We start from the raw sequence: 24,913 nt of genomic DNA, 5'->3' as shown, positions 1-24,913 counted from the left end.
AAGACGTGCGCCACCACCACCCAGCAGAAGGTTTTTTTTTTTAGATTTCAGTTTTCACTGTTTAGTAATACAAAATAAGTTACTCTAGCCTATTCTAAGTTCAAAATCTAACTCTAAGATTTAGAAAAATCCTAGCACTAGATGACTAGATTAACTGTTTTCTCCTGTATCCTAACAACTGTACCATGTACCATGTATCCCAATGCCTATTTACAACATAAAACTCAGCCTCCCTTAGCTGCCCACTCCTCTCTTATTTTCTTAGCCCCTCCCTGATTACATCATCTCTGCTATTACCTGGGTTAATTTTCATTTCCACTCAAAAGTATACTTTTAGCTAAAGTTGTTTCCTTCAGGTTGACTTTCAAACAGAACCCTGAGCACTCCTGTACTATGCCTCTAATTTCCAGGCTGTTTATTTGGCCCCAAATATCAAGTGATTTTATGAAAAACTATATTTCTTCATAAAAGATTCATGTTGGAGAACTGGTTGCTTAAATTGGTGACATTAGGATCAGTAGAGTGGAATATATTGAGGAGATCTACATAGGCAACAATAGCATCTATCTTCAGAGTTATAAGGATTAAATAACACACAGAAATTCTAAGTAATCATTAGGAAGTGTAAGATAAGTGTGCTCACTTATTAGTTGTTGGAATTACTTCATTTGACTTAATGAAGATCATCAGTTACATTCACGCTCCTAGCCTGTGGCATTACAACTGGATGGTTACTCATACCCTGAGCTCCTACAATAAACCACCTGTCATGATCACCAACACCTCCCCCAGCACCGATACAGCATTTATTTTACTTCTATGTATCAGGTAGTATCTGAGCATGTAAGCACAAACTGTATTACCAGTAAAGTGAGGTCACTCAAAAGAAGGGACAGCAAGGAGCCTGCTCCTGTGAGGAAGCCTTCAGATTGCAGAAACCACGCTCTTAAGCACTACACCTTAGAAGAAGGTATATTTTATTCATCCTATAGTCTTCCTCAATACTACTTTTTCAAGATCCTCCTATTACATGTGCAGATTAATGGACAAGTAGGGTGGGACTCTACAAATAAAACATTCAAAAACCAATTTATGAGGTAACGAGAAAGTAGCTAATGAGCCACCAAACATTCTCATTATATCAACTTACTGGATTGCTTCAGCAAACCCATCAGTGCGATGTGGCACCACAAGAGTTGGAGTACTTGGAACTGTTCTGTCTTCATCATCAAAGAAGTGTTGTTGCTGAAACATAGACAGAACACAGCATTTAACAGGCCTAACCACATCTATGTGAATTACATGCACATGATGGGTAGATACTAACCATGCCACCTATTCCTGGAGTCAACTGAAGACCACGCCCTACAGACTGCCTCCGGGTCATCTGAATTCTCTATGTTGGAAAAAGAATTATATTTTTTTTAAAGAATTAGGCAATAAAACAAATATCAAAGATACAGTTTATCAATTTTGTAATGAAATAACTAATTTTCAAAGATTTGTAATTAACAGGACATTTCTAAATTGCTATTGTCTAGTATAAATATTGGTGGAAAGTTTAAATTATATTAATGAAGATATTTATAAACTAAAAGGCATGATAATACTTAATTTAAGCATGTACACACATTTAGATTCTTTCTCCTTGACTGAAAATACTAACAAGTGATGTTTTCCATTGTAGTTTATATAGCAACTGAGTTCTTAGTGACCCTACACATGGTTCCTTTAGACTTTGTATTTTCAAATATCAAGTAATTTCCACTACTCTTATTATTAAACACATAATAGTTGGTTCTCAATACACTCGCCATATGAGGAGTTAGAACCAAGCTAGATTAATGAACGTACTCCACGCTGAGTACATAGGGTCAGGAATGAACTAAGTAGAGATATTTGATAATAAATGTGAAAAAAAGGTTAGGTAGAATAATAATAAAAGATCTATGAAGCTTAAGTAAGAAATGGTCAAAACAAATGCTATTAATCTAGCAAAATTCATTTTACATTAAATAAAATTTAAGAAATTTTAAGCTGTAACAACATGAACCAACCAAAGAGCACACATGGTGGGATTCATGGCTCCAGCTGCATATGTAGCAGAGGATGGCCTAGTCAGTCATCAATGGGAAGAAAGGCCCTTGGTCCTGTGAAGGTTCTATGCCCCAGTGTAGGGGAATGCCAAGGCCAGGAAGCACGACAGAGTGGGTTGGTGAGCAGGGGGAGAGGGGAGGGAACAGATTTGTTTTTTTTTCCCAGAGGGAAACCAGGAAAGGAGCTATCACTTGAAATGTAAATAAAGAAAATATCGAATTTTTTAAAAAAAGGAAATTATAAGCCTATAATAGCAAGTAGCAATTTTATTTGCTATGACTATAATTACTTCAATATACAATTTTTAGCAAGTTGTGTTTTCAAATGCCAAGTCATTTACATTTAGAAACTGGAGATTAGTTTCAATTAAAAGTAATATCTTACAACATGCCAAAATATTAAAAATTCTTCTAATACTTGGAAAGAAGGAAAGGAAGGAAGAAAGGAAGGAAGGAAGGAAGGAAGGAAGGAAGAAAGGAAGGAAGGAAGGAAGGAAGGAAGGAAGAAAGAACGGATGGACCATATAATGGAAAAGATAGATTTTACAAGGTGCCTTTTTCAGAAGCTAGGTTCTTTGAGTACCTGAACTGGTGGTCCCAGCTCCTGAGGTGGGGCGTGAATGGTCAGGCGTGGGGGAAGAGGATGCGGTGGACGCCTTGGTGACTGCGGTGCTTGTGGGGTCTGTCTCTCAGACGCTGACGTGGGCTGCTGTGACTGCGGTGCTTGTGGGGTCTGTCTCTCAGAAGCTGAGGTGGGCTGCTGTTCTCTGGCAACCTCCTGAGAGAATGAAGACTCTGCTGCACTTGTATTTCCTTCACCTATGGAAGAAAGACTTCAGTTTGGAAACCAAGTCCAGACTGAAAATACACAGCCTTAACCTCCAATTTGTTTTTCTTGTCGGTTTGAGACAGGATCTCAGAGTCCTGGCTCTTTTCAAACCCGCTATGTAGTAGGCTGGCCTTGAACTCTAGCTCCTCCTACCTGCCAAGTACTGGGATTATATATATGGACAGACACATACCTCTGGATCTTAAGGAACAGGCAAGTAAGTACTCTCCCTTCAAGACTCAAACAACAGATGTAAGCACTTTGCCCAACACGTGATCAAGCAACCATTTACTGCATTTTGGCTTATGCTATTTTTTCTTAATGCTTAAGTGTGCTTATGTGTGTCTGTGTGCTTATGGAAGCTGGAAGAGAGTGGATCTCCTGGAGCATGTGTTACAGGTGGCTATATATCACCTAATATAGGAACCAAACTCAGGCCTACTGAAGAGCAACATGTGCTCTTACCCATTGAGTTCTCTCTCTAGTCCAATATTCTTAATCAGTGTACAAACGACTTAACTCTTTCTAGAGAAACAACATGTCAATCAATAAAGGCAATTAAGGAAAAGCCTCACAAATATTTTTATATTTTGGTTCTCCCAAAGTTCAAAGTCCAATTGCTACTCAGATGTCTAGATCTTCTATTGTCTTCCACTATGAAATGTAGATACCAGAGAATCAGAACCTCATCCTGACAGCTGGTATTTAAAACACTTTTCTTTTCTATATTCCAAATTATTAACTTAAACTTAGTTTAAGAATTTGGGACACATAAAAATAGTCACAAGAGTAGTACCTTAACAAAAAGAAATTACTTTTATTTCATGTATTTGAGATTTTTGCCTGCATGTATGCATGCCTGGTGTCCATAGAGGCTGTAAGGAGGTATCAGTCACCTGGAAGTGGAATTACTGTAGGCCTGCACGTGAGTGCTGGGATCTGGCGCCTTTTCAAGAGCAGTCAAGAGCTCCTCAATACAGAACCATTTCTCCAGCCCTCTAAAAACTTGAAAATGGACCAACTCTAACCTTAGTTTTATTTAGACTACTACACTTAATTTTGCTTGACTACAAAAATATCCACTCCCCTCCAAAAGAAGTCTTACAGAACATTTGTATATGTATTATTTGGGGAAAATGGCTAAGAACATCTTTTCCTAAAAAACTTTCAGGGACAGTATCTAAAGACATATCTACACACAAATTTTAAAACGTGGTTTTAGTTGGACTGATCTCTTCTAGCTATGAGCTGCTACCCATCCCTGCTTTAATTATCCCAAATGGCTTTGTGCTACATTAGAGTCCGAGATATTTGACTTTTACAATAGTTCAATGAGGGAGACAGACAATATAATGGCATCTGATAGGCCACATCAGAAGGGCTGAAAACTTAGTAAGACCCTGTCCTGTCACTAGTTTATTAGAGTTGTACTACATCAGAAGTATAACTCTAGTTTAAAAAATATTATCAGACTACTCTACTGAGAGACTAATGTTCTTACCACTGTTTTGAGAATCAGCAGCTCTCTGATTACTTTCAGTTCCACCCATACTTTCTTCTGTTTCTGTACCTGGATCAGTCCCATCACCACCCTAAGAACAAAATGTAATGACTGAAGCAAATCAAATGACTAGGTTACAAAAAAGCCACACCAAATAATTAAAAGCAAACAAACCAGAGGAAAACCAAACCAAGCAAGCCAAACAAACAAAACTCCAACGGTATGAAGACTTTTATTTTCCTGGTAACACAAGCTTTTCTATGACAGGAAAACAGCAAGCTTTCTAAGCACAGCTCTTAAGGAGACAGTCCCAATTCTAACCAGTTACCTCAGCATCATCAGCTTCATAGCCATCATTACCATCTGCACTACCAGTTCCTTCATTACTATCTTCACCCTCATCTCCCATCCCCGTGTCATCTTCTTCATCATCATCATCATCTTCATCTTCTTCATAATCCTAGAAGAAAATGCCCAAATGTGAATAAAGCACACACCCACACCTTTTGCACATCTTAACACCTCCTTTAAGTGACTTATTATTGATTAGCATACAGGAGTGTTTCAAGAGTTTTGACAATTCCACAGCAAAGAAAAAAACTATAACATTTCAAAGAACAAAACAATGATTGATTCTGAACTGTTTCCATAAAATTGTGCAAAAGTTAATAGTCTACCAAATCATCAAGTGGTTAAACTTTATTTCTATCCAAATGTGAAACTAAAGAATAAAATCAAATCATACTAGTTTTAAAGATGTGTTTTTTGGGCTGGCGAGATGGCTCAGTGGGTAAGAGCACTGACTGCTCTTCCGAAGGTCCTGAGTTTGGATTCCAGCAACCACCCATAATGAGATCTGACGCCCTCTTCTGGTGCATCTGAAGACAGCTATATTGAATTACGCTGGAGTGAGAAGGGCCGGAGTTCAATTCCCAGCAGCCACACACAGTATGGCTCACAGCCATCTGTACAGCTACAGTGTACTCATACACATAAATAAAATAAAATAAAGATGTGTTCTTTGACAAAAGAATCTGAATTTAATATAGAATTAAATCCCAAAGTAAAAAAAAAAATATCAAATTCTCCCTAAAACTCACCTGATGTAGGTGATGGCCTAATTACTTTGGAAATGGTACAGGGTGCCAAAAGGAGAAACAAGCAAATAAAACAACTACTAACTCCTGTTTCTTCTTTTATTTCCAGAAACAAGAACATGAGGTTCATATAACCATTTTTTATTAAGACTAAAGATGAAATCTGAAAACAAATCCTAAGTGGCATAGCAGTCATTTATAAACAAACAAGCTGGGCAGGCCATACAGTTCCATAATCCCAGTATTCAAGAGACCGAAGCACCATTTTTGGGATTTCCTAACAAGCTTGGGCTATATACTAAGAACCTACCTCCAATAAGAAACAAAATAATACTGCCCAAACAAGGTAAACAAAATGCTTAAAAACTGATTATTCACCATTGGCTTTTTACTTCTAATACAGAACCTTACACTCCTGAACTAATCTGTTAAAAGAAGAATTTGATAATCCACTAAAACTGACTGGGAATGCGAAATCACCTCTTGATATGTTAGAAGTACCAAAGACTTAAAGCACTATGGTTGAAACCGGCACACAGCTAAAAGGTAAGAAGACCCAGAGCTCAAGGCCAGCGTGCACAGTGCACAGTGCAGTGGCTTTGAGCCCCAGCTCTGGAAGGGAAGCCGAAGGAAGGCTGACAAGTACTTCATCTGTTCAATACTAAACTCACCTCATGTTCTCCATCATTTTCTTCATCATCATCCTCATCATCACTGTCAATTACAATTACATCATCTCCTTTGCCTTGACCATCTTGAGAGGAAGTAGTCTGCTGATCTGATTGAAGTGGTCCAAGATCGATTTGTAGAGATTGTGATGTTTCTTCACTGTCTTCCATTGGTGTATAATCTCCCTGGGTGACTCCCTTTAAAAGTTAAAAAGGTCCTTTACCCAAACTAGAAATAATCTGGATACATAATGAATAAAGGAAAATATTTCTCTTGTCTTAAAATCAAAAATAAATCAAAAAACTAATGTTACCCCATTACACTGATTTGTTTTCAAACACCGCAATATACACATATGCTAACTATCCTCAACCCGAAAACTGGAACCTGAAACTTCCTGAGCACTTGCATAACACTTGAAAGAAGTGGAGGTGGAGTGGGAGGGGTCATGGAGCAGGAATATATAGCACTAAATCAAGTAAGTAAGTAAGTAAAAGAACATCGCACAGGGTCACACCTATGGGAAATGAAACTACACGCACGTGATGACAGCTCAGAGGTAGAGTTAGTCTATTCCAGGAATGAGCCCACAACTGCTTGTCCAGTATAAACAAAAGTTTGAAGCCATAGACACATAAAAAATGAAAATGGGACCCAGCAGGTTTTATTTATGTATTTGTACATGCATGCATGTCTGCATACATATTTAACATGTAATAATAATAACAGGGAAGAAGTTATCAATCTGATGGGGGGGCACATAGGAGTTGGAGGGACTCAAGAAAGGGAAGAGTGATATAATTATGTTTTAATTAAAAATATAAAAAAATAAAAATAAAAAGTAATTTACAGATGGTTAAAGGTTTCAGTCTAAATGTGGTAAAGACTGGTATACACCAAAGCTCTGCACTCTAAAGATCAGGTTCTTTCTCAGAGCATCCTCTAAAAAGAGAGCATATCAAGAACCAGGGGGTGGGGGGGCAGGCACTGGGAGGACAGCTCACTACACGAGCCAAGGGACCCAAAGTGCTCAGCACATGAAGTGCTCAAGGTTCAAAGCCTTAGAAGACCTTCAGCCTAAACCAACACTAACAAGTGACAGTGACTCCGAACGGTGCTCTTTGCTGTCTTTAGACACTCAATACTCTGCATATGCTAGATACTAAAATATTTTTTTGCATAATTACTTTCCACATTTTGCTTGTTATCAAAATAAACTTGTATTTACAAAAATTTCTGACACTGATTTAAAAATGTACCATTTGGCTTAAGTACTCAGGAAATCTAATTTTTTCAAATGAGTCAGTAACATCTACGAGTTAAGAAATTTATGAACGACAACAACAATCAACGCAAAACAATATATAGTAACAAACAACAAAATCAAAGAAATAAATAAATTAAGAACCTGTTTTAAAGCACACAGGGTCAGACATGATAGTATATGCCTGCAATTCCAACACTTAAAAGGCTGTGGCAGGGCTGTCCGAATTTAAAGCTAGCCTAGGCTACATGGTAAAAACTTGCCTCAAAAAGCAAAACAAAACAAATTTAAAAATGCAAATAGTGTTAATAGATCAAAGCCAACTCTATTTATTAAAACCAATTTATTTTTAATAGTTTTATATTTTTACTCACTTCTCCAATGGAATCCTGAGAATCCTGATTATAGGCTTGAGTCTCTACCTCTCCATCAGTACTTTCTTCTGCCATCACTTCTTCCTAAATCATAATAGGTTATTTCTTATTGAACTTGTGAACTACATGAATTGTTATCATTCTACCAGTGTTTCTCTAAAAGTTAAGTCTACAACACTATGAAGCTATGCCACAAATGTTTACATACATATTGTTATACACCACAGTGTATCGTTGAAAAGGAATATAATTTTGGCTAGCCTTAATCTTAAAAACATATGGCAAGTAATGTCAAGGTGCAGAATGCCAATGACTAAACTTCCTTATAAAAAAGCAGAATTCAATTTGCTTCTGCTTTTATTAAATGGGAAGGAATTCATGAAAAGATATGCAAAGACTATAAAGCAAGTGGTAATGGCGAAATACCTTAGCTATAAGTGAAAACTATAGTTCAGGATTTTAGGATAATCTCCCAAAACTTAATTTGACATTGAGTATGAATGACAGCCCTTAGTGCTGCTGATGCAATGGTGACACACACCTCGGTTCCCACAGGCGTGACTGTCTTCAGCTTCTTTGGGAGAGGCATTTCCACTGTGTCGTCAGAGACTTGGTCTCCTGCTTCCGTGGCGCTGCCCTCCTCCTCGTCCCGAGTGCGCTTCGGCAAGGAGGAACTTGGGGTAGCTGAAACTTTTAGACCATACAATTTAAACCTCAACAATCAGATCATGGTAACTTCATTTAGACAAAGATAATATTAGGACCAGTCTTAAAGCTAGAACCTTGTACGACACATCTGATAAACTGCTGTTTACAAAGTTTACATAGCACTTTCTATCAAATCCAGATCTCCTTAAAAGAAAAATCATACTGTATATGCTAAATAACATAAACAGCTTCAGTTTTCAGGATTCACATTAAGCTACAAATAATATGCTGGCTATTTTCCCCCTTTAAAGACAGCCCAAAATATCTGGGGGGATGTTTTTATCATTTTACTTAATGATAAAAACGGAAATTGAACTAATAGTAAATATGAATGTTATTTTCTAATAATTTAAATTATTACAATAAATGTAATTTTTAAAGCTACATCAAATGTACATTTGAAACTGTTCTTGTATCTATTGGTTAAATATGATTAAAACTAAATAAAAATATTTGCTTTCTTCACAGTAACACTGGATAGAAAGCAAATTGTTACAGGCAATAGTCAAGATGTACGGCATCTAAGAAATCTGAAGTATATAGGTAGGTCTACTGCAGCTTCATTTTAAAAATTAATCTTACCAGTCTAGAAGATGGCTTAGCCATTTTAAACAACCAGTTAAGAGCACTGGCTACTCTTCAAGAGGACCCAGGATCAGTCCCCAGTACTCACATGGGAGCTCACAACTGTTACTCCAGTTCCAGGGGATAAGATACCCTCCTTTGACCTCTGTGGACACCAGGCTCTCACATGGTACCCAAATATACACAGACAGAGCATCCATAGACATAAAGTAAAACAAGACATTATTAAAATGAAATCATACCAGTGCCAAATACTGCTGTGGAAGTAGATGGCCGTTCCACTGGTGAGCTTTGTACCACCTCAACTATGTTTGGGGACAACTCTTGATTTGCAGGCTCAATTTGAGGGTGACTCTGTTGAGTGGGTTGTACAAAAGCAGTAGCCTGTGTTTGCTGCTGTACAGTTAGGATGGGCTGAGAAATGGAGGGCTGAACATTAGGACTAGTAGAACGAACAGATCCACTTGTGCTTCCAAATACTGGAACATGTTCCACAGGCCCTTCTGACTGCATAGCTGAAAATAATTACAGTATTTAGTAAGTATGCCTTCTAATCTACCAAAACTGAGTTATTTTATCCTATTCTTTGACATACATTTTATTAACTAGTTTTTCTGTATGTTTTACCATTTAATACACAAAAATAATGTGGGCAAAAGTTATATATTCTGTATTGTACTGCCTATGTGTCTAATATAGTAATATGTAATATTTGGTGGGTAAATACATATTTGAAAGTGTTGTTATTTATTGGTCCAATAAAATTACATTAAGAAATCGAGCATGGCAAGAAACTTTGCTTTTAACTGGTATCATAATGACACTATAAAAACAGAAAATGGGTTCAGAGCTGAATGGTACAGTGCTTGTACAACATGTGTGAAGTTTGATCCTAACACCACACAAAAACCAAACAAAACAAACTTTCTCAGTCCTAAAAAACAAGAGTTTAGTTTGGTAATCTATCTGTTAATCTTTTATTGAATGGAGGACATATATTTATTTTTGGAGTGTTTACATTATACACTGAATACTGGATGGTTTTGTGTGTCAACCTGACACAAGCTGGAGTTATCTCAGATAAAGGAGCCTCTCTTGAAGAAATGCCTTCATCAGATCCAGCTGTAAGGCATTTTCTCAGTTAGTGATCCAGGTTAGGAGGGCCCAGTCCATAGTGGGTGGTGCCATCCCTGGGCTAGAAGTCTTGGGTTCTATAAGAAAGCAAGCCAGGGGAAGCAAGCCAGTAAGAAGCATCCCTCCATGGCCTCTGCATCAGCTCCTGCTTCCTGACCTGCTTGAGTTCCAGTCCTGGCTTCCTTTGGTGATAAACAGCTATGTGGAAGTGTAAGCTGAATAAACCCTTCCCTCCCCAACTTGCTTCTTGGTTGTTAGAAACTCTTAAGACACATTGTTTGGGGACATGGTTGAACTTTAGAACTTTGGTTGGCCTTGAACTAGATACCTACCTGCCTACCTCTGGTTCTGATTGATGAGATAAAACGGGGTATAACACCAACAGTCAGCTACACTGTACATTTACTCAATTCTAACACGTCAAAGCAGTTTAAGATCTTGCAAACATTAATCTACTTTAGCATTAAGGAAAGAGACTGAACAACAACAACAAAAAAAGCAACTCTCTGATTCCCAATCTAGTAGATTAAAAAGATACATGTAAAATCAAGTGCTATGATCGAATTACTGCAATTCAATGGGAACAGAGTAGAGAAAGCATCAAGAAATGCAGGGAGTTTGAGTGAAAGAATATTTGGTTTGAAAGAGTAATTTTATACTATGTTTTTTCAAAATGGATTTCAAAGCAATGTATCTTAGTCATTAGAAGAGAACATGTTGTTCCAGAAAGCAAAGTGATGGATGTTAGGAATATATTTTCCCTCTTTGTTAGCTTAAAGAAAAGAGCAGCAGCAGAGGAGGAAGAAATTTGCTGTATTTACAATATGTATCTTCGGCAGCCACGATGGCACATGCCTATGAGGCAGAAGGATAAGTTGAAGACCAGCCTGGACTCAAAAATAAATAAACGGGACTGAGAATATAGTTTAGTCAAAAAACACTTACCTGAGTTTAATGACTAGTGGGGGGAAAAAAAAATCAAGCACAAGTGTCCTTAGGATGATTCAAATATTAATTACTTTTGTTATGCATGATATCCGATTTAAACTTTATAACCTACACTTATCCTTACAGCTCCTATCCTCTCAAAAGAAATCTATACAAGTAGTCAGCCAATCAGATGTGTTATTTCACTCACCTTCCTGTGACTCCACCTGTGTAGTAGGCATTACAGTTGCTGTTGGGGTAGTGGTTGGATTTGTGACAGTTGCAGGTGTAACCATTGGGCGGATACTTGCCCTGGGTGTCGACTTATTCCCAGCCATAGCTGCAGCTGTCACTTTACTTGGAGTAGAAACAACAGGAGTTGGCTTGATATTGGCTGTTGGTGGGTCTGATGTGCTGGCACTTAATGGAAGAAAAGTCCAAAATAACCCAGTGAGAATTACATTGATAATCCCTTGAACTAGACTACTTGGTAGGTTAAAATAGGTTGTTTTAAAGACAATGAATATAGCTTTTGATTTTTAAGCCAGGAAATCCTAAAACTTACTAACAAAGGTTTTAATTTAAGCACTAAAAACTGTAGGGTATGTTCCAGAGTGGTATAATCTGGCAATATAGAAAAAGCACCTAAATGTTGAGGTATTTTCAACCCAGACCTTACATTTTAAAAATATTTTATGATTTATGTATATGGACATTTGTCTGCATGAATGCTTAGGCATCACGTGTGTGCCTGGTGCCCAGAGAGGCCAGAGGGTGCTGGGTCCTTGGGAACTGGGAGTTATGGATGACTGTGAGATACATAGGTGCTGGGAATGAAGCACAAGTCCTCTGGAAGTGCAGCCTGTGCTCTTAACTGGTAAGCCATCATCTCTCCAATCCCAGCCTAGACTTTTATAGTTGTCATGACCATGACATGGAGTAAGTAGGAGCTTATCTTATAAACCAACCACAAACTAAGCCACAAGGTGTTTTCTGGTCACTAAAGCTTTAGACACAGGAATGAAATCATACTGAAAATAAGATTTGAAAACTACATCACACGAGTTTTTTGGAACTTTAAAGGCAGACTATAAAGAAGTAGAACTCACGTTCCTCTTTCACCAGAAGCTGGAGTGCTCTTCAGTGTGATTTGTCTCTGCTGCTCTGGAGCCTATAAAGAGGAAAAGCATTACTTTCTGTGTTTCCTACAACCAAAAGTCCACTGAACAAAGATGTCAGACTATTTATATATTTATTATCAACTGTTTATGCATTTGAAATTTTAGTCCAAATTCTAACAGACTAAATAACCAGGCACTTCCAAATAAAATGTGGTTTGTCATGTAAAACACAATCAGCTAGTCACCTTATTAGTGGGTTCCTGAGGCTCATCTCTCTGCTCAAGGTGTCTCTCTTGATGCTCTCTGAGCTCTCTCTCTAAGCGACTAATCCGACCTTCATACTGGGACTTAAGAGCAGTCATTCGGACATCGAGTTCATCTTTCTGCTGATCTAAAGCTCCATTTCTTTGTTTAAGCTCTTCATTTTCTTTAGTTAACTGATCTTTAACACCTAAAATAAACATGTAACTATAATCAGACATCAGAAACATTATGCAATTAAATGTAATATACAGTTAGTATTATATTCTGCCCTATGCTATATATTAGTTTTGATACACTCACTACCTATATCTCAATAAGCAAATCTCTAAACATATCTATGTTTATTACTTACTCCAGCATAAAAATATGTACATTATCCTACATGAATTTAAATAAATATGAATTAACTTTAGCAGGAGCGTGTTTATATATGAATATTATTCGTCACTAGGAATTACAATATATTCATCATACAATTTATATAATATATATTAAAAAAATAGACTAGTGAAGCCAGGTGTAGTGGTGCACACCTTTAGTCCCAGTACTCAGGAGGCATAGGCAGGCATATCTCTTGTGAGTTGGAGCCTGGTCTACGAAGCAATTTCCAGGACAGCCAAGGCTGTTATACAGAGAAACAATTGGTCTCAAAACAACCCCCCTCCCCGAAAAAATTCTAAAATTCTAAACAGTATTTTTTTTTAAAGTTGCTGTGAGATAATCTTAGAAAGTGTAAAAAACAATCAGACAGTAAAACCAGAGTGACCTGCTGTAGAACTGGGAACCTTACGAATGTACTATATTACTCACTCTCCAGGAAAGTCCATGGAGGCACTTCACCAAAAGTACAGAAAAGTCCTTAGGCTGGTAAGAAAACAGTTTCTGTTTTTTGCAAAGTAGGTAGGCAGCAATCTGGACTTGAAGAATGTCACAGGTAGAACTGTTCCATATGGCCACAAAAGGAGAACAGTACTCCAGGCTAATTACCAGTGTTCTTTCTAAGCCCAGCAAACACATCATTTGAAAATTACCTTTTCTGAGGTTAGTGAGATGGATGGTTTAGTTAAAGAGTGCCTGCTGCTCTTCTAGGAGTCAAGTTTAATTCCCAACCCCTATCTAGTGGCTTACAACTATCTATGACTCCAGTTTCAGGATACGTAACACTCTCTTTTGGTCTGTGTGGATACCAGGCACACATGCGGGGTGTGTGTGTGTTCATGCAGGCAAAAAATTATACATATAAAATAAATGAAAACGCCCAAAACTTCTCTGTCTTAAATAAACCTAACAAGTTCAAACACATAAATTTAGAATACTGCCTTCTCTTTCACATTTAATTTTAAGTGTGTATTGCATAACTAGATTTCAATGTACAATTCAAGTTATGGCATATACATGAAATTACCAGATAGTTGTGCAATTTTTGATCTGGCTACTGCAATCGCCTTCCATGTTTTTTCATCCTTTTCATTCATTTGCTGTCGGAGTTGCTCCTCCTTTGTGGTTTTATCCTGGAGGTCCTGACGAAGGCGTGACAGTTCAGACTCAAGCTGCACGGTCTGTTCCTGGAGACTTCTTGCTTCTGTCTCTTTTTCAGATAATGTCTTTGTAAGGAAAAAAAGAAGTATCATGTAACTCAAATCAGTTCAAAGTATGTATTTTATAAAGTACTGGAACACTTTTACAAGCTCTACATGGTAACGGAGTGTCAGTGTTTAAACCTACAACCCAAGGCTTACAGAGAGAATTAGGAACACTTGCCTTCCATGGCCCTCAGAATCATACCTTCTGCAGGTTCTCTACTTGACCCTCAAGTGACTTTGTCTTTGTTTCAGATTGGCTGAGGGTATCTTTGAGCTCCTGCATTTCCTGAATAGAGATGTGCTGTTCTTGATGGTCTCCTGAAGACTGAGTGGAAGTTTCCATGGCCTAAGATGGTGTGCAGTAATAACAACACATTTTATTTACTTATTCTTCTGCTGCAAGTTACAGACAATCCTAAATGTTCAAAATTACTTATAAGAGCACTCAAAAATGAATTTCTACAGAACAATTTCAGCGTTCAGAATCAGGGAATGAGTTATGGTTATCCACACAAGTAGACATTAGAGATGGCACTTTGTAAATGCACTCTGACTCAGAACACCCCCCCAATGATGATTCAGATGGAAAAGAGTGACATGATAGCATATGTAAAATGACACAATTGAGAAAGTTATACACCAAGAAAAACATACTACAGTGTTAAATTGGATTAAAAAACAATGATAGTTATCATACACAACTTACTTAAAATGATATAAAACCTATTTGTTGTAAAAACTGTATCACTTTGTTCATATCCTTAACTTTAATTAACGAGCCACTGTGATGGTTAATTCTGGACTGTCAACTGGATTATGGTAACAAACACATGTTTGAGACACTGATATGCCCAACTAGTGTGAATCTGCGAGGACTTTTTCAGAAAGACTTAAAGGAGATGAGGGAGACCCATCCTGCCCTGTAGTGGGCACCACGGGCGAAATAAGAAAGAAAGGAGGAGGAAAGCCACATGGGCTAGAACGCCCCTTCGCTACTTGATGCAGGAACATGTCCCACATTCTTGCCACAGTCTTTCCAAAGTCATGCCTTCCCAGCAACCATGGACTGTAGCTCCTGAATACAATGATACTGGGCCACAAGAATGAGAAAATGTAACTAATACAGAATACAGTTCTGATATCAGCTTTGCAAAGAAACAGTATTAGAAATATGAAAAGGCCCAGGTGCGGTAGTGCTCACCTTTAATCCCAGCACTTGGGAGGCATTAGCAGGCTGAGTTTCAGGTCAGCCTTCCCTACGTAGAAAAAGACCCTATCTCAATTAAAAAAGAAAAAGGGCTAACAGTAAGCTGAACCCAAATAAATATATCACTGTACTTCTATGAGCTTAGACTAAAAACCATTAACAGTCAAAATTAGGGGAGGGATCACATTTCCTCAAAATACCTTATTTTGCTGAGCTTTAAGTTCTTCAAACTGAGTCTTGTACCTGCGTCCAATTTTCTTGACTTGAGTGATTGTTTTGACTTTTTCTTGTATGTCAATTATTTTGGCATCTAAATCTTTCTGAATGCTTTCCTTTTCAGATCGTACTTTACTTAAATCTTCCTTCAGACTCTGGATTAAATTCTGGTTGTTAGTCAAGGATGCGTTCGATCTTTGAAAAAAAATGAGAGAAGATGTTTCTTGAAAGAATTAAATACACAATGTTTGGCAACTGTGTATTTAGATTCACAACTTACATGTAGGTCACATGCTAGCTAGTATTTTCAAGGCAGACTTCTCACTGTAATCTTCATTTACAATATGAAGTTTAAAACTTCATATTGTACTGCTTTAATAATAGCTTTCTAGTTAAAAATACCTCCACCTCAAAGATATGTAGTTTATGCTTTGGGTCTTTTATTAGACCTTATTTCACAGTTCTAATGCCCACTCTGAAGTTAAGAAACACTGAAGTACTAAGTGCTCAAGTAAGAACGTTACAAAGTCCTCAAGTGATGGCACTCGGTCTCACTAGACCTGTGTGACCAAGGGTTCTCTGTAGGTCAGATATTCTCCAGGTTTCCCATAAGGGGCAGAGGAACTTTGTCAGTTGGGGCTTAAAGCCAATACAGTTTTCATCACATGTGCTTCCTGATGCACATCTGTTGATGCTCTACGCAGTTTGCCCTCCTGTACATGTCATGAACTGAACAACCTAAAAGAAGAACAGCTAATTCCAACTTTGAACAAGTACAAACTCAAGGTTTTTGAATTTTCTTTCTTTTTTTCTTTTTTCTTTTTTCTTTTTATTAAGAAATAGTATCTTTCATACTGAGCATGCCAAAATACTGTTTGGAATAAAGAAAAAATATATGACAGATTTATAACCTATAAAGTGTTCTATAAGTAATAGGATAAGCACAATTAAAAAACAACAACAAAGAGCTTTATAGATTTACATTAGAGGCTGTTAACAAAAAGACAAAAACATAAATTGTAGGTTACTGACTATAAATTGTTAGAAAATGTAGCTTTTAAATACTCTAGAAAAAGACTTGATATATGGACACAAAGAATTCAATGTTTTGTTCCCTGATTCAAAAGAAACAGGCAAAGAGCCACAGGGAAGGACTTTACCACTTCCTACTAACCAGGAACACGTCAGAGTAAACATAAATTTCCATTTAAGCCTGTATGGTATACACCTGTAATCTCAGCACTTGGGGAGGGGGCACTGAGTTCAAGCCCACCCTGGGTTATACATTAAATTGACTTAGGATAGTCTGAGCTACATAGTGAGCTCTTGTCTCATGGGGAAAAAAAATTATGCATTACATATATTTTAAAACTTTTATTCCTAATACCTTGCAATTTCAGCCTTAAGTCGTCCAACTTCTTCATTTAGCTGCTGAATTCTCTTAGTGTGAATTTCCTTTTCAGAAAGCAACTTTCGATACTCTTCTGTATCTGGATCTTTCTGTTGATTTATTAGATGCTAGAAAAATAGAAGGGCATACTCTGTCAGGTTTTCTAAACACAAAGTGCTAATAAAGTAGTCAATAATCTAGTTTTTTCACTTTAACTGTCTTGCATACAAAGTATTAAGTATCAAAACAGTATGCTTGAAGCTTTAATTAGGATAGCAAAATCTAGCCAAGACAGACGGGCAAGAAAACATCAAATTTTATTAATTATCATTTTTTCAGAGCTGTGAATGAACTTCAATAAATCTTAAGTTTCTTTTTTTTCCCTTTTAACATTTAGTATGTTCTTGTGTGTGTGCGCTCACGCACATGCCATTAAACACATGTAGAAGTCAGAAGGCAACTTGTGAAAGTCAGTTTTCTTTGTCTTTACGTTGGTTCTGCAGACTAAGTTTAGGTCTTCAGGCCAGATGGCAATTAGCCATCTCACTGGAATAGCTATAATGGATCTGATTTCACTAAAGTAATATTTATGAAGAAAAATACATGTTTTATAGTCTAAACATGTAAGACCATTCTAAATGCAATTTATTCCACTAATAATGAAAGTCGGGCCAACATAACAAAATGCTTGTAGGTCTGGTTAGCTTAACTTTCTTTGAGGACTTTTCTCATTGTGTGTCTACAAAGAGCAAAATGAAGAATAAAAGTGCTGTGAAATTCTTAAATATTTCTTTATCCCTAAATGGTTACCATTCTACAGCACTTCTGGGTATCAGAGAAACTGAGTTTAATTTCTGTCACCAAAAACTGCTTTAATAGCCATATTCTGCAAATGAAGAAACTAGTCTGATGAAGTCAAGAAACTCACATGTTGGCCAGGCAGTGGTAGCGAACACCTTTAATCCCAGTACTTGGGAGGCAGAGGCAGGCGGATCTCTGAGTTCGAGGCTAGCCTGGTCTACAGAGTGAGTTCCAGGACAGCCAAGGCTATACAGAGAAACCCTGTCTTGAAAAAACAAAAACAAAACAAACAAACAAACAAACAAAAAAAGAAACTCACATGTAGGGCACATGCTATGTAGCTAGTATTTTCAAGGCAGACTTCTCACTAAATGCACTACACTATATGGTCTCATCCCCAAAGGCTCAGTGAACATGTTTTCTAAAAGTGCTGCAATAAAATATACATGTATTTTCACACATAAATGTATTTTACAACTAAAACTGACACTTGGATACTTAGAATGACAAGAACTTTAAATAAAACCTTAAAAAAGTGTGCTCTAACATGCCATATACTTGTGTGTATAACTATTAGTCTTCTAATGGTGAATGCAATTTTCACTAGTTTCCCAACTGTTTTACGTCTCCTAACTCTTACATTACTGATACTAATTTCTGTGTTAGTAAATGGCTAGTTGTACCCACCTGGTTCCGTGCTTTCCAACGCTTGACATCCTCTTCTAGTAGCTTCTTTTCTGCCTGGAGCATGCCACTTTTCTCGCTCAGCTCAGCATTGGCTTCTTGTAAGGGTAAAATGTCTAACTCCAGTTTCCTCACCTGAAAAGAGTCCCAAGTATTTTTATAACGAATGGTAAGTTCACCTTATCTTCACAAATTGTCAGCTCCTGCTCTCGGCTGGTAAGGCACAAACCTTGGCTTGCATTTGTTGGAGGTTCTGTTCCAGCCTTTCCTTTTCCTCCCTCAGCATCTTATTAGTCTCCATAACAACATTCATTGTTTCAGTTTTCTTCATCAGTTCTTCATGTTGCGCCATTGTTTTTGCAGTTACCTGAAACAGTCACAAACACATAGATCAACAACCAGCACTCAGATGCATCTTTTTCCTACCAGCTCTAATCTTCCCAATAAAAAAAGTATAGAGAATTTAAATTTCAACTTTAACTGAAACTTTGAAAGCTTTCAGGTTATTTTTCTGAGACATGTTAATTTCAATTGAGTTTAAATATATGTAAAAGACTTACAGAAAAAAGGACCACAAATGCTGCCAACAGAGAATCAACACTCTTGGCTTCTGCCCCTTTCCTCACCCCTGCTCAGAAGGCTCGGAGCACTTGGCTATGTTACTCTAGTATGGTTCAGTTAGTGAGCTCATGGACTCAGTAGTGGGTTGAGCCAGCAGTGCTGGAGTTACATTACAGTAACAGTGGTGAGCTCACTACAGACATCTCACAATGGCCCTCATTTCCTTACTCTACTTTTTACTTTTTCACTTTTCTTTTTGCTTATTTGATGAAAAAAATTATTCTTTAGTAGTTTCAATCTATTCTAGAATGACTCCAGAATTTTATTTTAGAATAACTCTCAAGGTATTTATATACAGCAGCTGCAAAAAGATTAGGAAGCTGGAATCTTACATATTGTATACTGCAGTCTAGGTGATCCGCGTGCACAGTCTCAATCCTAACTCTCATCTACAGATAAGGAGACTAAGATCAGGGAAGCTAAGCAATGCAGTTTACAGAACTAATCCTATGGAAGCAGAATTCCAAACCAGACAGCTACAACAGAGCCTCTAATCACCAGTTAGGCATACTGGGCAGATGTTAAATTTCCAAGTTTAGGATGAGTGCGCATTCTAAATTAGTGTATCATGATGAAAACACGTGAGCTTTGTCTTTAAGCTTGGTGTATGTACATACCTGCACCTTTTCCCTTTCTGCATTCAGGCTATCCTGCAGTTCTTGCAACTCCCGTTCTAGAAGTTCAACTCTCTGTCGATATCGCAGACCCTCAACCTGAGCCACTTCAAACCTAGTTTCAGCAATTTCTTTTTCTCGTCGAATAAATCTACAAGAAGGCATGTTAAAATTTTTGAAAACTATAAATTTGTGTTCTAGAGCTTGGGGAAGCTTGAGGAATTATTAAGATGACAAAATGAATCACTTTAGTATTCACTTTCATATTGCAACGACATATTAGCTTTTGGGCTTAGATAGTAGTACCATTAGAAAGGTCTGGGCCTGCAAAATGGCTAAGGGAGGCACTTGTGCACGACATGCACACACAGATAAACACTCAATAATAATATGTAAACAAACTGAAAAATAGACTATCTTTAGGTTATATCCAAGGATACACATCCATAATCATTCCCAATACTTGAGAAGGAGAAGCAGCTGGGGTTAGTGAGAAAAAGAATATATATCTTTAAAATGATTTATGAGACATCTAGTTTTCCTTTCCTTCTGTGAAATGGGATCTTGCTAGGTAGCCCTGGTTGTCCTGGAATGGCCAGGTTTCCTGGGTGCCAGGATTACAGATGTGCCCTGTATCACCACATATAGCTGGTCTTTAGTTTCTCAGAAAAATCAGCTCAAGTTCTTCCTATCAGACTCAACCTTACAACCACTGATTTAATGTATGTAAATAACAACAATGAGCGCTCGGCTCCTTGGTCAATTTAGACTGAATGAGTTCTACAATGCTGTGCTTGTGCCTTTCTCATTATTGAGACACTTTAAGAATGTAGTTGACTTACCTAAGAATTTCTAAAATTTGTTCTTGAGATTTTCCTTCTTCATTGAGAGATACATTTAATGGTGCTTGCACAACCTCTTTCATAGAAGTGACCACCTTGTCACTTAATTTTTCGATTTGATCATGAAGTAGTCTGTTTTGTTTCTCTAGGTCTTCACAGCGAGACACACTCTTGGAAACTTCATCCTACCAGCGAAGGGTCCATTATAGTGATTTTCCAAATATACAGGGAAAAAACAAACACAAAAAGCCCTTTCATTTCCCCGAAACACTCCGCTGCAGCCTACACCGTTACCTTCAATGCTCTCTCTCTCTCTTCCCAAGATGCTTTACACTCCAGCAACTGTGACTCTGCTTTCTGAGTTGTTTCTTCCAAATGCTGACGGACTGATGTCATTTTTGAAACCTGTTCCTTGGCAGCTTGCAGAGCTTCGACATCAGCAGCATGTAGCATCAATTCTCTCTCATATTTATTCTGAGCTTCCACTGCGATTTTAGCCTGCAATTAACAATTCCCCCATCAACAAAGATTAAATCCACAAATTAATACTTTTACATACACATACACACACACACACACGCACACACATACACACACACACACACACGCACACACATACACACACACACACACACACACACACACAAAGTATTTCTGCATATGTACATGTGATGTACAAACGTGCGTGGATGTCTTGCTCTAGAGCTCTCCCTCTTATTATTTTCAGACAGGGTCTTTCACTGCACCCTTCTGGTAGCCAGCAACACTAGCCACCTCCCACCTCCCATAGCACTAGGCTTTCACATGTCTGGAAGCTGGAACCAACCAGCTTCCAGACTATGAGAAGAACACTTACTTGTTCCTGACAGTCACGCCTGGCTTGCTGTTCATTACTTAGAGCTGTGCTTGCTCTCTGAAGAGCTTCTTGTACTTCATTCTGAACACTAGACAGTGTTTTCTTCAGCTCAGTTAACTAAACAAGAGTAAGTCACAGTTAATTACAAACTGGGAAAATACTTAAGACAGACATTAAACAATCCACTTACCTAAATTGAATACAGCTACAATCTGATGTAATCTACAGTTTTTACTAATCTACATCCTCTGCCTACTATTTGAAAAATTTGAGGCAGAGCTTCTAAAAAGTAGCACCAATAAGCAATTTTGTCAAGTGGTCTAAATTTCTCAAAAGGAAATTTATACAGATGCACTGAATTGAGTGTGACATAAAATTAAAATTCATGGCTATGCAGTCAAGCAATTCCTGATGAGATAAACCAAAGTATAACTTATGAACTAATAAAGGGAACTCAGATTCTTAAGAAGGCAAGCTAGTATGAATCCTAGTGAACTCACTTGCTGTTCCATGCTCTCAATGGCTTTCCTCTTGTCATCCTGAAGTTCTTGCTTCTCCTTCTCTACTTCCATCAACTTTTTCTCCAACTGTGTCTGAAACTCTGCTGATTCTTTCAAGCGAATTTCAATGTTCTTATGTACCTCCTCAGTCACCTTCATCATAAGCAGCCAGAAACAAAAGCGATAAAAATGATAAGCAATACTTTTTCCAATTTAAACTAAACTGGAGCCAAGCTTAAGTTACTATTTGTTTTATACTAGAAGAATCCCTAAGATGCTGATTAGCCAAGCAGATATACCACATAAATCTAGACGCATAGCTTCTCTTTCAACCTGGGTTTTTCTGTATTGAAATCTGAATCTCTTTATTTCTCCTTCTGGCTTCATGTCTATTTGCCCAAATCTACTTAGTCTATCACTAAAAGATATCTTCCTCACACATTGATATGGATTGATGCCAATCACGATAGGATTTTAAAAAAATGGTGGCCTCCTTGTTGTACTCTCCACAACAACATATACTTAGTCCACTACAATATCCTGAGAAGAAAATTTTCTAACTATGACACACTGAGAACCAATGGTTCCATATAAGCGTAAAGAAATAATCTGACATAGTTATCTGAGACTCTCTCTTGACTGGGGCTTGACAGCTTTCTAGTATCTTTGATGACCGACATGCCTGTATTCCAATGTACCCACTCTTCAACTGTTACGTATAGCCACACACATGCAGCAGATAGCTCAAACTCATTCTCCCCAATGTCTGATCTGCACCTACTCTGTGCTTTCCTTTTTGTTTTTTTGGTTTTTCAAGACAAGGTCTCTCTGTATAACCCTGGCTGTTCTGGAACTCACTCTATAGACCAGGCTGGCCTTGAACTCAGAAATCCACCTGCCTCTGCCTCCCAAGTGCTGGGATTAAAGGCGTGTGCCACCACCGCCTGGCTATTCTGTGCTTTCTAAGTCGTGTGGCTTTTGTTGTGATTAGACCCAAGAACTTTCCAAAAATAAGAGCAATGATATCAGCCAAACACATAGCACATTTTTAGTATACAAGCAAGTTCTTAGTTAAGGACAGTGTGACTTATACATACCTGTTTCTCCTTGTTCAGGGAATCTTCTAAGCTGGTCACCATGGCTCGATACTGCTCCACGTTACTGGTACTTGTCTTGAGTCTCTCCTTCAAGTCATTGACCTGTTCTTCAGCCTGCCTTAGTTGACTTTTAAGATCATCAACGTCATCTCTGTCACCAGGCTCACCTGGAAGAAGTAAAATGCTCCAGTAAAATAAACACTTTCAATTAATGCTTTAAGTAATAATAAAGATGACTTCTATCAAGAGTACATGAACTCAGGATTAAAGCTATAATTATGTATAAAGTGTATTTTAATCCATAACCCATGTTGAATACCAGAATAAAAACTAAGCCAGGCATGGTGGCACATGCCTTTACTTCCAGCACTTGGGGAGCAGTGGTCAATAGATTGCTGACTCAGGATTGGCATGGTCTACAGTTTAAGTTCTAGGTTGGCCAGAACCATTGAAGCTAGTGTCTGAGAAAGGAAGGAAGGAAGGAAGGAAGGAAGGAAAGAAGGAAGGAAGGAAAGAAGGAAGGAAGGAAAGAAAAAAGAAAAGAAAGAAGGAATGAAGAAAGGAAGGTGAGAAAGGAAAATCTAGAAGTCTTTTGTTGTTTCACTACTTCCAAAAATTCAAGTGTTTGAAATCTCATGAAAATTAGGACTATTTGAAAGAATATCGAATCAAATCCACAAACTGCAGTTTACCTCAATTTTTGTTTTAGCTAAAATAAATGGAAAATGAGCAAACTGAAAGTTGAAAAGAATACTTCATAAAATATCAATGAGCGATTACTAGTAAAACATCTATTAAAAATATAACAGACATCTGTATTTAATATATAAATATTACACACACATAACCTTGTTTTCCTATTATAAGTAAAACTATGTAGAAAGATAATATGGAACAAAAGTTTTAAATTTGAAATGGCTCAGATGTATAAGATACCCTAATCAAATGAAGTATTTAATTCAAGAATACTAATCAACACAAATCAGGAGTTGAATATCAGAATAAAAACTAAGCCAGGCATAGTGGCACATGCCTTTAATTCCAGCACTTGTGGGTAAATGATAGGTAGATTGCTGATTCAGGATTAGTCTACACATAAGTTCTAGGCTGGACCTTATCATAGTTCTAGTAAAAACCTCCGTGGTGGTTTAAATGAGACTGATCACCCAGAGTCCAACACTTGTATGCTTGGTTAACCAGTTGGTAAACAGTCTAGAGGGGTTACGGGATGTGATCTTGTTGGAGTAGGTGTGTCACTGGGGGTAGACTTTTTGGTTTCAAAAGCCAATGCCAGGCCCAGGAACCTTCTCTACCCAGGATCGAATCAGAAAGTAGCTCTCAGCTACTGCTCTAACACTGTGTCTGCCTATATGCCGCCATGCTCCCTGCCATGACAACAATGGACTAATATTCTGGACCTGTAAGTATGCCTCCAATTAAATTCCTTTGTAAAAGTTGCCTTGGCCATGGTGACTCTTCACAGCAATAACAATTCTAAGACAAGTTCTCATTTCAATAAATAAATAAATTTTAAGTATGGATAAATAGTTTTAGTGTTGTGGAGAATTTGTCTTACATATATGATGCTCTGGGTTTGATTGAACAATTCCATACCCATAGATATGTTTTTTTTTTTTTTTTTGAGACAGGATTTCTTTGTACAGCCCTGGCTGTCCTGGAACTCACTCTGTAGACCAGGTTGGCCTCAAACTCAGAAATCCGCCTGCCTCTGCCTCCCAAGTGCTGGGATTAAAGGCATGTGCCACCACCGCCTGGCACAGATATCTTCAAAGGTCAGAAAACTTAGAACATAGGTTAGCCTGGAGTCAAACAATTGTTTGAATTCCTAAGTCTTCCAAATTTATTATGATACCCAACAGAACTTTCCTATTTGGAAAGTAAAATGATTTCTCCAGACTGCATTAGTGCACAT

The 24,913-nt window shown here is 37.7% G+C and overlaps 1 protein-coding gene across 1 annotated transcript in view; it reads right to left on the bottom strand.

Annotated features, from left to right (window-relative positions):
• Positions 1-24,913, bottom strand: part of Tpr (translocated promoter region, nuclear basket protein) — a 57,258-nt gene that overhangs the window by 7,140 nt on the left and 25,205 nt on the right. Inside the window, exons 23-46 of the mRNA XM_031384480.1 lie at positions 22,981-23,147; positions 21,884-22,036; positions 21,384-21,500; positions 20,822-21,025; positions 20,528-20,712; positions 19,689-19,836; positions 18,680-18,817; positions 18,454-18,585; positions 16,963-17,093; positions 15,560-15,770; positions 14,355-14,498; positions 13,975-14,173; positions 12,551-12,756; positions 12,294-12,355; positions 11,396-11,604; positions 9,366-9,638; positions 8,372-8,520; positions 7,831-7,914; positions 6,195-6,389; positions 4,755-4,886; positions 4,427-4,517; positions 2,680-2,915; positions 1,328-1,396; positions 1,151-1,245 (exon numbers count right to left, since the gene is read on the bottom strand). Of these exons, the coding sequence (XP_031240340.1) occupies positions 1,151-1,245; positions 1,328-1,396; positions 2,680-2,915; positions 4,427-4,517; positions 4,755-4,886; positions 6,195-6,389; positions 7,831-7,914; positions 8,372-8,520; positions 9,366-9,638; positions 11,396-11,604; positions 12,294-12,355; positions 12,551-12,756; positions 13,975-14,173; positions 14,355-14,498; positions 15,560-15,770; positions 16,963-17,093; positions 18,454-18,585; positions 18,680-18,817; positions 19,689-19,836; positions 20,528-20,712; positions 20,822-21,025; positions 21,384-21,500; positions 21,884-22,036; positions 22,981-23,147 (3,730 nt within the window). The remainder of the gene's footprint in view (positions 1-1,150; positions 1,246-1,327; positions 1,397-2,679; positions 2,916-4,426; positions 4,518-4,754; positions 4,887-6,194; positions 6,390-7,830; positions 7,915-8,371; positions 8,521-9,365; positions 9,639-11,395; positions 11,605-12,293; positions 12,356-12,550; positions 12,757-13,974; positions 14,174-14,354; positions 14,499-15,559; positions 15,771-16,962; positions 17,094-18,453; positions 18,586-18,679; positions 18,818-19,688; positions 19,837-20,527; positions 20,713-20,821; positions 21,026-21,383; positions 21,501-21,883; positions 22,037-22,980; positions 23,148-24,913) is intronic.

This window comes from Mastomys coucha, unplaced genomic scaffold, assembly GCF_008632895.1.
Source record: "Mastomys coucha isolate ucsf_1 unplaced genomic scaffold, UCSF_Mcou_1 pScaffold1, whole genome shotgun sequence".
Taxonomy (NCBI): domain Eukaryota; kingdom Metazoa; phylum Chordata; class Mammalia; order Rodentia; family Muridae; genus Mastomys; species Mastomys coucha.
Note: the sequence above shows the minus strand (reverse complement) of the source record. Positions and strands in the feature narration are given on the sequence as shown.